At 37.7% G+C, this 18507-nt stretch overlaps 1 protein-coding gene across 3 annotated transcripts in view; it reads left to right on the top strand.

The window, feature by feature from the left end:
* The window catches only part of DMD (dystrophin), a 2089898-nt gene that overhangs the window by 1991190 nt on the left and 80201 nt on the right, over window positions 1-18507 (top strand). For all 3 annotated transcript variants that reach the window (XM_011378471.2, XM_011378473.2, XM_011378474.2), the window contains 2 exons: window positions 134-219; window positions 2392-2549. In XM_011378471.2, coding sequence (XP_011376773.1) covers window positions 134-219; window positions 2392-2549 — 244 coding nt within the window. The remainder of the gene's footprint in view (window positions 1-133; window positions 220-2391; window positions 2550-18507) is intronic.

Here is an 18507-nt window from a genome sequence, read left to right as displayed (position 1 = left end):
ATAAGTTCTTAATCTTCATAAAACAGTGGTCAATAAAGTTCCCATATCCACATTTTTTTTTTCTTAGCTGAAAAGTATTTACCATCTAAGTAAAGTGTCAGTAATTGTTTTCTGGTTTGATTATTCATAATAGGGGACGAACAGGGAGGATCCGGGTCCTGTCTTTTAAAACTGGCATCATTTCTCTGTGTAAAGCACATTTGGAAGACAAGTACAGATGTAAGTCATGTATATTAACTCTGTATTCTTTTATTAATGTTGGCTAATTACCCCCTACTCTAGATGGGGAATGACATAGTGTTCTTATTTGACAGCAGGTTCTTCATGTAAGATGTAGAACTGCTTTTAGGGTGTCATAAAACGTGGTTTGTGCTGTTCTCTGTCAGACATTAAATTGCAGGTGTTTAAATAGAGAATGAGGATTAACTTCTTCAGTCCGAGTATTATTTTAAATAACGTCGACTGCATCTGAATAAAACACATGTTCCTAGGGGATAAAGCCTGATTTCCTAACCCCTTTGTATAAGTCAGAAAAATAAATGTGAAGGTTTAATCCATGCTCTTCCCTCGTCTTTGGATTCTTATTTACAGAGTACTATCTGGCATTCATGTTCAAGGAGCATTGTTTATTTTATAATCATCTTACTGCAAGGTGTACTGACATAGCCAATTCTGTGACGTGACTAACATTTTATTATTTGAAAGGCAGATAGCTTGCCATTTTTTACACTGTAAATATCACCTTATAGCATTTCCTATTGATTAGCCATTGGGTTCTTCTGCTTAAAATTTGTAAATCCAAATTAAAAGCAAATGCTAGCGGAGTGATGGTTGATATAACTAAGCAACCATTCATTCCTGTAGTGAAGGACTGTATGTGTTTTCCCCTTTAAATGCTTGTAAGAAATCTTTTCTGTAGGAATATTAAAGAAACCTAGTCTATTTTATCTTTTCTCTTTTCCCCTAAGGCCTAGCCACACAGGGATGAGGAGATGGCTGAGCTTAAGGACAGGCAGGAGATAAAAGAGATTAAATTCCTCCCAAGCCACTATGTGTCCTACTGCTCATTTCCCCCGCAGGAGTAAGCCGCAGAATACACAAGCCTTTTCGCTCTGACTTTTATGTAGTTTGTACTTGAGTTTTCTCATCCTAAGAACTAAAGTAAAACAACTGAATGGATTTTGTTAACCATTTAAAAATGTATTTTGGATAAAATACAATCTTCCTGTGTTTTGTTTTGTTTTTGTTTTTTTTACCTTTAAATATCGTAGTTGTTTATTGTATGTTAGCTTATAATCTAACCTTATCGTTGGTATAGTACCGGCACATAGTAATATTAAATTGAATCATCAAGGGAGTTTTGAGCCTGTGTTTCAAATAACTACTAAGAGGGAATGTGTTTTGAGGTTGGTGAAACCAAAATATTAACTTCAAACTGGACTATTTGAAAATAATTTATAATTTGGAAAAAAAGTATGTATGCATATTAGAGAGACAATAAAAGGCAGTGCGTGTAATATCATTTTTTGTTATTGCTATCTTAGATATCTCGTTAAAAATATTTAACTTCTTAGAGTTTAAAGTGTGCTTATGAGTAGGAAAAGCTTTCTTGCATTTACTTTTTGGGCCAGCTTTTATTTGAATACAAAGTTAAAATAATTTTTTTTCTGAGAACAAAACGTACATTGCAAGTGTTTGGTACGTTCATTCATTCTGTGAACCCACATATATTGGACACCTGCTCTCCACCAGGTACTACTGTTCTACACTAGAGACTTCTGGCACACAGTTGACCAAGATAGGGACCCTGCTCTCAAGGGTATGTCATTATTCAGCCAAAAAGACAGACACACGTTAAATCAGTGACAATGTATAGTGATATGAGCTAATTACAAATATGTACAGCATCCTGTGGGAACACATACAAGAAACTCACTATCTTATGACTTCATAAAGAAGTCCCAATTTTGGTACATTTTTGAATCTCTGATGTCCAAAGCTGATGGTGCTTTGGGCTAGTTATCTGGTTCTTAATGCTAAAACAGTTATTTTATTATGGCGGTTATGTCCTATATATAAACTATGTCCCAAAGAATTGTTTTCTGGCTTAGGAAAAAAAATCAGGTGTCAGGACTGTGTGTAAACTCACTTCTCGCAGGGCTGTAGTTTATTTAAAAATTGTCATACTTCATATAAACACAGTGATGATTAATTAACTTCATACATATAAATATTAAATGTCTAGATTAGCATACAGTAGAAGTAACCCCTCTCTGTGGGATTATTGGTTACTCTTGAGAATCGGTACTGGAATTGAGTTGGCCATTAGGTTCTGATGACATCTACTTGTGCTGCTTTTTGATTGTTGCAATTCTCTTCTTCCTTTTGCAGACCTTTTCAAGCAAGTAGCAAGTTCAACGGGATTTTGTGACCAGCGCAGGCTGGGCCTCCTTCTGCATGATTCTATCCAAATCCCAAGACAGTTGGGTGAAGTTGCATCCTTTGGGGGCAGTAACATTGAGCCGAGTGTCAGGAGCTGCTTCCAATTTGTAAGTTTTTCACCTTAAGTAACATATTTATTCTTTCGTATATTAGAAATTATTTGTTAAAACACAGAGCTCCAGTTTCTCACATAGTTCTATAGGCAGGTAGGTAGGGGATTTTTGATATATGAAACCTCTGTAGGCAGTGGCTTCTGGGACTCTGGGTTTGGGGAGAGAGGACAGTACAGAGGAAGGAAAAGGAATCTTCGTCTATAGCCAGGACTCCACGGTTCCTAGGGTGCTAGGGAGGAAGGTGGTCTTCAGTGGTTCAGTGAAGGAGGAAATAAATCTCCAGCTGGAGAAATCCTTTGTGTATAAGAAAATGACCTTTATAGGTGAGTCTCTTAGCCTCTTAGTTTTTTATTTTTACCTAGTTCTATCATTATAGACTCCTTTTGAATGTCTGTTGGTAAATAGCTGACACACCTATTATTTTTTTTAAAAGTTTTCCTTCTGTGGCTTTGACATTTCTCTACTATTCCTTGTCTTATCACGAGGTCGGAGGTGTGTACACTACTGATGCACATCACTAACTTAATGTACTCTGGTCCATTCCCTTGCTTATTTTGTCCCATTGCCTTTTCCCCACCATAATCCATGCCCCCCGGAAACACCCTTTTTCTCCCAAATGCCTGAGCACTCCATTGATAGACATTTAGATCGTTTGTGTTTTTTCATAAGGTAGGTAATGTTGCAACAAACATCTTTACGCGGTTAGCTCTTTTCTTTGAAGTTTTTTCCTTAGGATGAATTCTCAGGAATAGGATTTACTAGACTAAAAGTTATAAACAGTTTTGTGGCTTTTGATACATATTACCAGATGCCTTTTTGTCAAAAATTGTTTTCTATTTATAATACCACCGGCGCGGAAGGAGTAAGATATTTACAATGTCACATTATTCAGCGTTCCTATGTGTATGTTTTTTAAATTGCTAAGAGCTATTTCTCTTATATGGATGTTTCTCAATCCATTCTAATCCCATTAACAACATAACTATATGTAGAGATAACTGGGTTAAACCTGGGCAGAACATTGTGAATATTTAAATATTTAAAGTAGTGCGAGCATTCATTTAATCGTTAACTGGGCAAATTGTCTAAATGCACGTATAAGCTCCCTCATGTAGAGTTGGATATACTATTTGGATTGTTTTGCCGAAATTATGGCACAGTAGCTGTAAATGTAAAACAGGTATAAATAAATAAATGTATTTTTTTCCACCTCATACTCAAATCTCCCAAAATATAAGTAGACTATCACTACCTCTAGATTTTTTTTCTTGCATGCCGCTGCATTAATCACAATGCAAACACAAGAAACTTTCATATAATGAATATTAATGGCCAGAAGTAGTCTAGATTCATTCTGGTTTTTTAAAATCCAATCATAAAACAACTTGCAGTGATGTGAGTTTTGTTTTTTCCTAAGCACTTAAGTTGCTTTTTAAGTTCTAGTTGTGAAACTAACACACATGTTCATATGTTTGTATATACACACAGTCGCGTGTGTATTGTGACTTGAATTGAGAGTAAGGGTCAGAACTCAAACGTGCCGACAGCCATCTCTATTCACAGTTGATTCCTGCATCAGAGTAACGTGGGCTGGCTTCAGGGCCACGGGATCCATTGTCCCGTCACCCTACAGTGCTGCCTGTGCTGCTGTGGACATCCTCATGAAGCCGCCACCATCCCCACTGCACACTCTGGCTCTCTCTCTTCCTTTTTTTTTATTGAAATATATTTGATATATAATATTGTGTTAATTTCAGGTATACAGTAGGTCCTCACATAACATCGTTTTGTTCATGTCTTTCCTTATAACATTGATGAGATGTCATAAGAACTTAACCATATCAATTAGCCTGTGGTAAAATTGGTTTTGTTATACCTCATTTTGCTTCAAGTCACAGGATGTTAAGTGAGGACTTAACTGTAGAACATGTTGATTTGATAACATTTGTATATTGTAATACGATTGCCATTATAGTGATAGCATTTTTGTCATGTCACATAATTATCTTTTTTTGTGGTGGGAATAAATTAGATCCAGTCTCTAGCTCTCTTGAATTTGTTTGAAGGGGCCCCTGAACAGAAACTCTGCTTTCCATAGTGCTGTTTCCTTATCCTGTTCCAGGTCTGCCCATTGCATCCTTTTATTGGATACTTGCCTCCTTCCCTATTTCAAGTCCAGCACCTCCAACTCCGACTCCCCATTTACCACCTCATTCCCAAATATGCACTTTTTGATATTATAGTTGATCCTTGAATAACACAGGTTTTAACTGTACATGCCAGTACACACAAGAGTTTTTCAAAAAATATTGTAAATGTATTTCCTCTTCCTTATGATTTTCTTAATAGTATTTTCTTTTCTCTAGCTTACTTCACTGTAAGAATGCAATATATAATACATATAACATATAAAATATGTGTTAGTCAACTGTTTCTGTTATCTGTAGACTTCTGGTCAAGAATGAGCTATTAGCAATTAAGTTTTGGGGGAGTTAGAAGTTACATGAGGATTTTCAACTGTGCAGGGTGTCTGTACCCCTACACCCCATATTGTTCAAGAGTCAGCTGTACTGCTCTCCAGCTTCCCAAGGTGAAATAATAGGCATTTATCCTTGGTCCCTGCTAGAATACGAGGTGCCATAACAAAACAGGGAACATAGAAGAGTTGGCGGAAGAATACTTATTTTAAGAAGTTAAATATTGGCACACTGGATGTTTCTAGTAGAATGTTGTGCTCATTCTATATGTACAGAGCATGATGAGGTTGATATTACTAAGATTTGGGGATCCTCTCAACTTTGTAGTAATTTGCAGTCAGGTTGAACAGATCCATTGTGAATGCCTACTTCAGAATTGACATCCTAGCCCTGGCATGCTCCTCCTAAGCCAGGTGCTCTGGCACGCACTCACCTTGCCTTTCACTGTGCAATGTGGCTGAAATGCGTTGTTTGCTGTAGGGAAAGATAACAGGAGTGCAAATGCCCTCTGCCCTTTGTTTGAAGTGTAAAACCTTGGGAATGGGACCAGTTCTTTCAGCGAGCTTATGCTCAAAGACGGCTGCTTCTACCAGCCTAAGGAAATAGCAATAATGTTTTTGTTTTTCCTACAAATGCATTCCCTGTATTGCAGAAGATACGGAGTTGACTTCAGACTCTATAGTCCTTTTATTTCCTTCATTTTCTTGTCACCAACTGGAAAACTTAACTTCTTTTCAAGTTGGTACAGGTAGAAAGGTGTTAGCTTCTGATTCAGACAAGGCACTGGCAGGGGTAGGAAAAGAGGTGTGTTTTCATATGCCATGCTGATTGGATGATCTTTTAAAGATTTCATCAGCCCATATCTCTCTATTCTGGAGATGGGTGGTGCTGATGGTTGCACAACAATATGAATGCTACTGAACTGTCCACTTAAAAAAGTTTAAGCTCAAACAGAGACTCATGGACACGGACTATAGACTAGTGGTTACCAGAGGATAACGGAAGGGGTCGGGGAGAGGGGGTAGGTAGATGGTTAAAGAGGGTCAAATATAGGGGGGTGGGTAGGGGGAAGGTGAAGTGGGTAAAGGGGATCAAATATATGGTAGCTGAAGGAAACTGGACTTTGGGTGTAAACACACATTAGAATATACAGATGTCAAATGATAATGTACAGCTGAAAATTATATAATTTTATTAACTAATGTTACCTCAATAAATTTAATTTAAAATAAAAGGTTAAGCTATAAATTTTATGGTTTGTGTTTTTACCACAGTAAAATATTTGGGGGAAAAACCCAAAAACTTAGGGAAAGAGAAAAGGAAATCATCAAATCCAAACCAAAGGTTTTGCCTCTTTAAAAATCATTATCGGTCTTTTAAGAAATTATCTATTAAGCCAGGAAATGAAGTCATATCTGTGGATATTAAAAAGGAAAATCACTATAAATTTATGGATTTGACCATGTGTTTTCATTGATACTAAATGAGACAACAGGATATGTTTCTACATTAGCATACTGCAGTCAACACATTTGCTGGGAAACTGAGTCTTTCAGGTTTAGTAGAAGTAAAGTTTTGAAACTAGTTCATTTTAGAAAAACATTAAATGAATGTATCATCAGGTTCTCTTTCATTTTCCATGGAACCATGTCTATTGACAGAGCAAATTGATCCTTATGACCTCAGTAAGGCCAGGCCTGCCTTGGCAATGAGTTACACAGACTGCCTGGAGCAACTTGGGAGAGTATTCACATCTCCTTTTTCAGATGAGAAAACTGAAGCCCAGAGAGGTAGAATGAATATATGCTACATCCTGCAATTATATCGTGTCAGAACTAGACATCAGCCTTAAATTCTCTATGGTGCAAGCCAGAATTTCCTTCTGCTAAACCATCTGAATAGAAATAGATGACTTTAACCAGTTCAAATACTAGGCTGAACTAAGAAGTGTTAAAATGATCTCTTATATGAATTTTAAGTTATAATAGGATGACGTGGATAAACGAACACTCCTAGCACTACCCCAACACACACACACACACACACATACACACACGTACCATGGTCTTTATTTCAAACACTCTAATCCCAATTGCAGATGTCTAGCCTAACTTCAAATGAAACCAAATAATATTTCGAGTGAGAAAATGTTACACTTTTAAGTGACTTCGGAAAAGAGTCACATCTCTGTATATTAGTCTTTGGCAGCACCCTGAGAAAGTACCCCCTCCCCTTGATACTCTTTGTAGTGTTTTCTTCTGTAAACATTTTAAGGATTTTATTGTTTAGATTGAATTGAGATGCTAACTTTATATTCAGGATACTTCACCTACAAGAGCTTGGGTGTCAAAATCTGTTTATTTTACATCTGTTTTCTGCCTCCTGTTGTATTCATGCATTCAAAATGAATAAGTTGCTTTTTCATCTGTCTTGTGAATTTTTATATTCATGTGACAAAAATGAATATCATCTATGCACAGTTGCTGTAATACGGAATGATATAGAAATGAAAATAAATTGCAACCTCAACTATTGAGAACAAGTCCAAGATCCCCAGTGGCTGCCTGAAACCACAGAGTACCAAACCCTATTACGCTATATTTTTTTTGTATACTTACATACCTATGATAATGTTTAATTTATAAATCAGGCTTAGGTAGATATTAACAACAATAACCAATAATAAAATAAAACAATTATAACAATAAAATAAGGGTTACTTGTACAGAACCACTGCAGCGCCATGACAGTTGATCTGATATCCAGGACGGCTTCTAAGTGACTGATGGACAGGAAGAGTACACAGCGTGGAGGCGCCGGACAGAGGGATGGTCCAGGGCGGGATAGTGTGCAATTTTGCTGCACGGTTTAAAACTTATAAGTTGTTTATTTCTGAAATTTTTTATTTAATATTTCAGGCTGTGGTTGACCACAGGTAACTGAAACTGCAGAAAGCAAAACTGGATAAGGTGGCGAAGGTCTAATTGTGTGTGTGTGTGTATGTGTGTGTGTGTGTGTGTGTGTGTGTGTGAGAGAGAGAGAGAGAATGAGAGAGAGAATAAATCATTCTAGAATGTCTGGAGAGAGAGAGAAAAAGAGAGAGAGAGAATGAGAGAGAGAGAATGAGAAAGAGAATAAATCATTCTAGAATGTCTGGAATAGTGAGTGGCAGAGTGGTTAAGTGTGTAGAGCCTAAAGCAAACTGCCTGGGTTCAAATCCCAGCTCTGCTATCTGCTGCATGTGCAGCCTTCAGCAGGTTTCTTGACCTTCCTGGCCCCTAAGCTCTTGGGGTGGTTGTGAGAGTCAAATGAGCCAATAGAGACAGAGCACTTAGAGTCGCGGTGGGACCATAGTAGTGCTCCCTGAGTGTTAGCTATGATTACGTAAAGTGTGTGTAACAGAAGACTGTTCCACCAAGGTTAACAATTCCTTTTATCTACAACCAAGCACCTGTAGATTAGATTTTAGAGACTTGAGATTCTGTGTTTCTCTACAACGGTTAAAATACCGTGCCAGGGCACTTCTTAACCAGTCTGACATCATTCCCCATGTCAATGGATCACATTTTATATTTTCTATCCTTATAATAACTCCCCAAAATTGGACTTTGCTTAGGTTTTCTTTAGCTTTTTGTTGAGTAATCAGAATATGAGCCCTTCACAGACGTTCCTTAGACGTTCTTTTTACACCGCTTTGGACTGACAGATGACCACTAGTTACTGTAATATCAGTAAGTTACTACAGTTTGGTATTCATAAACAGGTTGTATCACCAAGCTCCTACTGGGCCTGCTCATGGACAGTCTGTTAGAATTCCTGCAAATTTTCAGGAAAGACCTTTTATTAGAGTATTGTCAGCATTGTCTTGACTTAGCTATTGCTTTTCAATTTGTTTGTTTCGTTGTAAGCTATGATGGGTTTAGCTTCATAATTATCAATTTAATTTGTTGTGTTTGTGTGGTTAACTTCTCAATGTTGAGTGATGAATATTTTCTTCACCAGTATTTTGAAGATAGGTTTTTATTGTAGTTGAAACTGGTTTTATTCATACACTTATTGCTAAGGAAAAGGACATGTTATTCTTTTTTCCCTCCTCAACTGTATAAAGTAATATTTCATTGTTATATGACCAGTTTCCTTCCTCCCTCCCTACAAAAGTTGAGGCAGAGGTGCTAATGAAAAAACATATTTTTGAGAGCCATCCTTTTAGTTGGAAGACTATTCTGGACTCCCTTTCATTAGTTCTCCAGTAATTCTAACTTACATTGAAACTTATCCAAAAAGCTCATGGAAACAAGGAAACATGAGATCAACGTTCACAGTTTTTCTTTCTTCCATGTTTGTTACCGATTGGTATTGGATTTTTTTAATGGAGAGTTCTTTCTACCAAGATTATTTAAGATGAAAGGAAGTATAAAACTTTCTTCTGGAATATCCTTATCTGTTTATCCAGGTTCTTAATGTGTCTTGATTCTCTAATCTAAAAGGAAGAGTTGTGTTTTGTTTTGGATTTGGGTGTTTAGGGGTTTTTTTTTTTGGCATTTGTTAAGGTATGTAAAAATTTTTTTTCTTTTAAAAACTACATTAAAAAGCATATCTTAAAATGTGTTCTGGCGTTCAGTTTTGTGAGTTTAGATGAATGCATATAATTGTGTCACCACCACTACAATCAAGACCCAAACATTTCCATCACCCCCAAAATTAAATATCTTCTTGCTTTGTCGTCATCCTGCCAGCACTCCCAATCTCTGGAAACCACTTCTGTTTCCAGTTCCTCTACTTTTGCCTTTTCCTGAATTGGATTTTAAATGATTGTAGGAGGCAATAGTGGAAGAGTTAACGTTATATAGTGTACTTTAGCATAATGTGTCTTGACACGTACTTGAGAAAGGTATAATCCATGATATCTACAGATAGATGTATGTGCTTTACCTTGTATATGTGAAACTTTTGTGTCAAAAACTCTTTAGCATAAATGAGTAACATTGAGTATATTTTCTAAACATGGCGCTTTTGTTCCCTGTAGCCATGATGTTAGTTGATATATTAGTCAGGTGGAGTGGAGAGCTTGAGGTCAGGACAGTTGTTCTTGAACATGTAAATGAGGAGTGTATAGTCACCGTGTTATTGTTTGGGCTGATTTTCTCTTTAATAGGTGATTCAGAATCAGTGACTGCTGGCCTCTAACCTGGTCATTATCTTCAGAGCATTAAATCAAATACTTGATTTCTACCCCAGACGGCAGTTATGGGAAGTCTTTTACTTCTTGTCTCAAGAACACAACTCTTGACCCCTCAATCCTTATGTCAAACAAGAAAAATGTCCATAAATGTGGGGATCCTTAAACTCATTTTTTTTATGGCTGAAAAGTCACAAGTATCTGGGAAAAGCACATCTAGGCCTAGTGTATGATGGGATGCTTTACGAATAATGAAGCTAAGAGAACAAACAGCGTGGTGTTGGCTTTGTGTTTTTTGAGAAAAGGAATCCTGCTGGAGTTTTTTTACATTTTATGCCATCAACATTAATCCCCTTTCGCAGTAATTAAAGTCACTCTTACTCAACTTCCTGCCTGCCTTGCCCTGCCCCATGAAGGGGTGATTTGGAAGAGACAATGTTTTCCAATCAGCGTTTGATTTGGGAAACATTTCAAGCATAAAGAAGAGTTGAAGGGATAGCATAATGAACAGCCATAGTCTCGTGTATCTGTACAACCCATGGTTAGCGTTTTGTCCCATTTATGTTCCCATTCTTTCCTGCTCTCTCCGTGTATGTCTGTGTTTGAATGGACACACACAAACACATTTTTCACTTTACCATTTAAAAGAAAGAGGACATCACAACATAAAACATAAACCCTTAGACATGTCACCATACGGCCTTCTTTAAAGGACTTTCTCCTACATAACTGTAATGCTATCACACACAAATTTAACATCAATCAGTAATGTCATCTAGCATGCAGTCCACATTGAACTTTCCCCATTGCCCCAGAATGTTCCTTACAACTGGTTGTTTCCTTCCAGGATCCAGCCAAGGGTTTTGTTTTGTTTTGCATTTGCTTGTCATGTCTCTCTAGTTTTACTTAATCTGAACAGTCCGCCAACATTTTGTTTTTGTTTTTGTTTTTGTTTTTTCATTCATGACATTGACATTTTAGAAGAGTCCAGGCCAGTTTTCTTGAAGAAGGTCCTATATACCGGATGTTTCCAGTTTTTTCTTCATGATTAAATCCAGGTTAAAAATTTTTGGCAAGAAGAGAAGTAATGTTGTGTACCTCGCGCTACATCACATCTGGAGGGGAAAATAACACTTTGTTTTTATTGGTAATGCTAAGAAGCTAAGGATGTTAAGATGGTGTCGTTACCAGAGAGTGGGGTCCTCTCCCGGTGCATTGTTCAGGTTCTTGATGTCTCGAACAAAGATTTGAGCAAGACACCAAAATACAGTAGAAACGGAAGGCTTTATTAGAAAGGAAAGTACACTTCCAGAAGTGGAAGTGGGCCTGAGCAAGAGAGCGTGGCTCAAAAGACCTGGTAACAAAGACTTCGTGGTTTTTCTCCCTATTTGCTGTGGGTGGTTACTTTTCTTAGAGGGGTGGGCTTCCTTGATGGACAGCTCAGATTGACAAGACTCAGTGATTCATCATTTCCTTTCTGCGCATGTTCGTTCCCAGAATTCAGTCTGTTATAATGATATTAATGAACTTCTGGGCATATGCATCATATTATAATGATGGTATAATGAGGCTCAGGTGAGTTGAAGGTCATTGGGGTCTTCATTGCACAGGTGCGAGTGACTGGCTTAAACTGGTACCTAATTCTCTGCTTAGTTGTTTCTTTGTGTGAGATAAAAAAAAATGCCTTCTGGCTTGCTAAATTGTGGGCAGATTAGGGCAGACCCCTTCTAGGATAGGATGACCTCAGTGTTTTTGCAGGCAGACCCGAAACCTCCCTAACTTGCCTGCCTCTTTTCTAAGAGCTGTGAACCTTTTTATTATTAGTATGGATGTTGAGGGATGGGAGATCTCTTCTTCGATATCTGCATCCTGTTGAGAAAGGCTGTTGCCCCTGCCTTTGGGGTTTCATGGAGCTCTTTACCTTTCTGCCTCAGTCAGGGTGGGGTCTTGGGTTCCTGCTGAAGTGCCACCTCAGGCCCTAGACAAGGAAAGAAGATAAAAACTTGCTATTTAAATCATTTATCTATTAATTTCTATTATTGATATGCCTATTAAGCGAGTAAAGGGAAACAGACTTGGTTAATATATTTCTTAAAGAGAAAAAAAGTCCTTCGGCCTAAAGTCCCCTCCCCTCTCAGACTCTAAGAGCCCTGTCTGGCCTAACACCATTTTTGCTAACAAAGGGCCTGTGACCCTTATCAATAGCCAGAGGATTTGAGTCACCAGTTTGGGGGCAATTATCAGGATTCGAGGGCCTTTTTCCCAAAGAAAAGAAGAAGACTTAACTAGGTTTACTAAAAAGATCAAGAACTCTGCAAGAGATGTCCTATATCATTTCCTGCTAAAAGATTAAGACTTTTATAAGTGATGTCCCGTATCAGTGTTAGATATTTTCATTGTAATAGTATCCTTTCCCCTTTGTAATGAGAAAGTCATCTTAGTGATATTTTGAGACCTTATAAAAATACTACTCAACAGCCTTTCACTCTATCATTTTAGCCTCCATGGATGATCCTTTTCTAATTCAATGTTTATATTGGTGGTTACATAATAGTGATTTCCTAATTCCGCCATTCTTTCTGCATTTATTAGCTGGTTTTCTTCTGTAAAGAACAGCTCTCACTTCTCCCTTCTGTTTTTGAGTATCACCGAAGACATCTAAGGTGCTTCTGAATGTAGAAAGAATGGAATTTTTGACTGAACTGCCTTTGGATACTATTTTTGCCATGACACCACTTAAAATGCTAGTGTATAGAATTGACGGTCCTTTTTCCCCATAGTGATGTAAACATATGTCTGATAAATGCATTTCCATATTAACCAACTCTTGCGTGTGAGTGACAAGTTGACCAAATCATATAACATGAGCTGTGTGCTAATAAGGATTGAGAAGCTCATAGGCTTTTGTGTTTCTTTTTTTCCTTTTTCGCTACCTCAGTTTATGTTGACCTGCATCTATCAGTCCATGTAGCTCATATATGCCATAGCATCTAATGGTAGGAGGAAGGACATGTAACGCCAAAAAGAAAGAGGGAAAGAAGGCGATCAGAGGAGACGAGTATGCAATTATCACAGTAGTTTCTGAACATTCACTTGTATCTTCATATAGCTCTCAGATCAAGATAGAATTCAGTTCAAGATTTGGTACCTGGGTGTTGCCCCAGGTAGGCCTTTACTTAGATATCAGAGCCTCTCACACCCTCAAACGAGTTAAAGATTCAAAAATCTTTGGAGATCAGCCTATATGTTCCTGTCGGAAATCACTTTTGTCTTCCCTTTTTAAGCATACTACTTTAAGCATACGTATTTTTAGGATGCTTAATAGGTAACCTTGAGCCTTTTCCTTTACCTCATTGCGGCTTTTTACATCTGTAACATAAAGTTAAACAGTTTATCTCAAGAGTTACTTATCCCCAGGTTTCTTTGATGATATGCTAAATGTTATAAATGGAAAAGGCAGAAAGGGAAATAGATTACTGTACTTATTTCAAAGCTTGGTCATTATCAGCAAAGTCTTACCTGATTTTCTGGATAATACCACTTATAACAGGTATAAGATAACAGAAAACAATCTTGTACAAAGAGTGTGGCCTTTCACTTGAGACCAGCTGTTCTCTGAATAGAAGTAGCACTATATGAAAAGTGTTAAGTGGAACCTCATATAAATGATCCCTTGTATCCCCACACTATAGTTTTCTTAACAACGCAAAGGTAAAATACAAGTATCTTGTGTCTAAGAGGATCAAAATGCCACCTTTCTTCTGTTTTATTTGTTACATGCAGGTTTCGTATGGTTTTATAGATTTTTTTTTATCACTTATTTGATTTTCATAAAAATTGGGATTGTTTGGAAGAAGAGTCATTAATATTCTTTACAACTTGTTCTTGTTCCTCCTTTTATGTTCGTTGCTAGTAAAGACTTCTCTCTTATGTAAAATATTCCACTGATGCCCTTGGTAGATTTAGAGGTTGTTAAAGAAATTGTAATAACAGCTCAGGGAACAGTCTGGAACTGCGTGTCCTATACGCTATGACCCTGGCTAGACATTTTCCTTATATTTTTAAATCTTTGTGTACAGACTGTAATTCACAAAACAGTTTGATCCATTTAAATTCAGCAAATCTTTCCAAACACAAGAGCTTTTTACAATCAGGGCCAGAAATGTTGGGTTGTCAGCTATTAATGCCATTACTTGTTAACAATGGTAACGATATTGAAATGGTTATTTGGATTTATGAAGGAAACATTTCACTAGTGAAAACAGCAAACGAAAATGGCCAGGAAGGAGAGATTAACCTTTTTTTAAAAATCAGTGGTTTGTCCCCAGTGTTTTCCATAAATTTACCTTTTTCTGTCAGTAAAAATGTTTGGAAATTCTATTCATGCATATGAATGTATTCATTATTTATATATTTAGTTATTGCTTTTCCTCTAAACGGCAGGAACTCTACTAAATAAAATGAAAAAGTACACTTGTCCACACACATATATACCGCCCCCCCACACACACACACATGTGTAGTAGCTAACCTGCCTTAACTTGCTTGGGATAATTATTTGCCATGATTTCATAAATTTCTGTTGTTTGTCCCGCAATACATTGCATAGAGTTGTCTATTTGAGAAGCAACTTAATTTCAAAGCGGGCTCTATCATTTTAGCATGTTCCCTTGTGACTTCCAGCTTGGGATTTTAAGAATCTATTACTCCTTTTTCACTCTATCCACAACCTATTAACCACTGTGGCCTTTCTCTCACATTACCAGTAGTTGAACAGGCCTATGGTAGCTTCTCAGTTGCTGTGTTGTAGAGCAGTGGTCCCCAACCTTTTTGGCACCAGGGACCGGTGCTCCTATGAGATCTAATGCCTGATGATCTGAGGTGGAGCTGTGGTGGTGATGCTAGCGCTGGGGAGCGGCTGCAAATACAGATGAAGCTTAGTTGGCTTGCCTGCCACTCACCTCCTGCTGTGCAGCCCGGTTCCTAACAGGCCAGGGACCGCTCTGTGGCCCAGGGGTTGGGGACCCCTGTTCTAGAGGATAGCAGCCTGCCTGTTACGTACCCTCCAGGGCTCCCAAGGAAATCTGGTATTTAGTTAATAGTCATGTACCCACGTTGGTTTCTTAGTTTCGACAAATGAACTGTGGTCATACAAGCTGTTAACATTAGGTCAGGGTTTCTCAATCTTGGTACTGCTGACATTTCGGCCTGGATAATTCTTTGTCGTGGGGCACTGTCTTGTACATTGTTGGACATTTAGCAGCATCCTGGCCTCTACCAACTAGACACCAGTAGCAACCCCTCCCCCAGATGTGACAAGCAAAAATGTCTCCGAACATTGTTAGATATTCTGTGGGGTACAGAATTGTCCTTGGTTGAGAACCACTGAACTCTAGAGCATGGCTGCCTGCATGTGGGGCTCCCATCAGGGCCCCCAGTATGAATTTTGTGTATACCTATATTTTAAGCCAGCTCATTCTAAATATATCCTCCAATTCTAGATATAGACTATTAGTCTTTTGTGCGTGTGATACCATAAGAGCAAACCAGACATCTACTTAAAAAAAAAAAAAAATTAAAAGTAAACTTTGGGTAATTTAAGAACATACTTGTTTTTTTTTTTTCCTTCTCCTTAGTTTAATGTTTTCACTCTTCAGGATGCCTAGGCAGTTTTTTTCTTTTTTTTTTTTTATTCTAAGCTCATTTAGATATTATAATTCTTCTTTTAATGTATTGTGATCACATTGCACCTTAATTCTCACCCATTGTTTGATTCAGCAGACTTTTTTGGAGGGTATAGAAATATAGTTTCTGTCTTTAAATAACCTGCAATCTTGGAAGGAAACTAAGGAGGTATAGGCAAATATTGTTTCCAAGACAGTAGTTCCTTTTATCATCTGAGAACTACTGGGTACCATCTCTTGCATGTTTACTTCTCTATATACTAATTTTATTTTCATTTTTTAAAGTAAAGATATATTTTGAAAAACCTCACAATTGAGATGCCAATCACCATTTCTTAAAAATAGGATTGACGTGCTTATGGTAGCTGGGGTACAGGGCTTGCTGAGAAATCTTCCCATAACACTTCTTCTGTGACTGTGAACCAGTACTGTTATCCTGAGAGGAAAATGACTATTCAGGTTAACCCCTTGGCAGCCAGTTGGGGCCTGATCTTTCAGTGGCTAAGGGTTTATGGAATGCACATCGTGAAAGAAACCTAAAAGTTATTCTGTATCCTGGTAAATCCCCTAACTCCATACTTGCCATGTAATGTCCTTTGAAGTTATTATATTGGTAAATACATCCTCTGGCTAGAAATTCCAAATATTGGGATTCCGTTAACTGTCTTTGTACCTCGTTAAGAGGACATTTGTATAAAGCCACCCTGCAATGTGCTGTAATGGAGTGGCAGTAATGACAAGTGAGCCATCCTATGATGGAGAGTTGCCGATAGGTAAGGACTGGCAGAAAAAGGGTGGAAAGCCAAGATGCACTCATCCCGTGGCTGTCACAGTGGAAGGAGCTGTGATATCTTTGCTTTTTGTGCGTGCATGCCATAGAAGAGGCAAAAGATATTGCCCAAAACAAAACCTAGGGCTGAATGGCCCATTTCAAGAGTTTTTGTTTAGGTGTTTTGAAAATGGCGTTTAGGGTGAGGGTAAGGTCATCCTTGATATTAAGAAGAGATATCTGAGGCCTCTATGTGTGTCAGCAAATAATGGCATCTACCAGGATGATCTCAATCCAGTGCCATCGTACCTGTCTTTCGACCTCCATGACTTCCTACCATTCTAGTCTATCCCTGTTTACTGTTTCTAGAATGATCAAAATGTAATTTTAGCTGAGTTTTAGTTCTAGTTCTCTTAGATTTTTGTAGAAGCTCACGTGGTTTTTAATTCTTTCCTTTTTTATTGCCAGACAAAAGGAGAGAGAATATATACCACTAGGATATAGAATGGTTTGTAGTAAAAATAAAAAAGATTGAAACATTGAGAATGTGAATCCCCATATCTCGCCTTCAGGGCTGTCATTTGACATAGGTGAACAGTTTTAAAAGAGCTCAAGTAATGGATCTTGCATCTTAAGAGGTAGAAAGAACCTTGAGAATTTTCATCCTTTAAGCACTGGAGAATCTATAGTATTTTAAAAGTGGAGAACCGTCTATAACTTCCCTTGGTAATTCACACTAATGTTTTAACAACTTTCACCATCAGGAAATTCTGCCGTATGAATTACAGCCTAAATTCTTCATGCTGCTTAAGCCTGTTTCTTCTTGTTCTGTCCTCAGTAGAGGGATTGAACAGCTGGTCACAGGCCCCTATGCAAGAGCCACTCACATAATTGAACACTGTTAATAAACGGCCCCTTCGGCTAACTTTCTTGCTCTTTTTTCCTATGGCTAAATAATCCCAATTCTCTTAAGCTGTTCTCATAGGTCTTTCAATCCTTTTAATTATCGTTGTGCTTTCTGCCAAGCCTTCTCTAGGTTCTGGGTCACCTGTAGCCACCAGAACTAGATACCATTTTCTAAGAAGGGTTTGAACAGTACCGAGGGTAATGAGGTCACTTCTCCGTGAAATACTTGCTGTGCCTTTAGTTATACATCACAGACGTGGTGTTTCCTTTTTTTCTTTTCTTTTTCTACACCTACATTTACTGCTGACTCATAGTCAGATTGTTTTTCCGTCTTCTGGAATGCATAGAAGCGTTCTTTTATATTACATTTTCTGTATTAAGCATGAATTCTTACTCTCTGCAGCATGTCTTTGAATCCATCATTAAACAATCATCTAAACCTAAGTCAGAAGAAATAGATAGGTTCAGATTAAGCAACGATAAACCCCTGTTTTAAATAGGAATGAATTAGTAGTGCTTTTCAATTTCCTGCCTTTCTATAATGGTTTGTCTCCCAGCTACAAAGGGTTATTTTGATAAAGTCAGTTTCAAGACCAGTGGAGCAAGATATTGTTATAGGACATACTGTAGCTGAATTTTATAGTTCTTTTGTGACAAAGTCTCTATTGTGTCTTTGTGTACAAGATGGAGAAACATGTACAGTAGAGATTGGACATTGATATAACTGAGAAAAATCATACTTCAACAGCCAGAGAGGGCTGAATGGTGGATTTGTTTTGACCTGAGGTGCAGCCTTTGGTGGTGTGGCTCACATTTGACCTTGGCTTGTTTGATATTCTCACCAGTGAATTTTTCATGAAGACAGAACACACAGAACACATGTTTTAAAATGTAAAAATTATACGAAGTTGGCTAATTTGTTGGTTGTAACAGTCAG

Source organism: Pteropus vampyrus, unplaced genomic scaffold (assembly GCF_000151845.1).
Source record: "Pteropus vampyrus isolate Shadow unplaced genomic scaffold, Pvam_2.0 Scaffold340, whole genome shotgun sequence".
Classification (NCBI taxonomy): domain Eukaryota; kingdom Metazoa; phylum Chordata; class Mammalia; order Chiroptera; family Pteropodidae; genus Pteropus; species Pteropus vampyrus.
The sequence above is the reverse complement of the archived record's forward strand: the minus strand, read 5'-3'. Positions and strand labels throughout refer to the sequence as shown.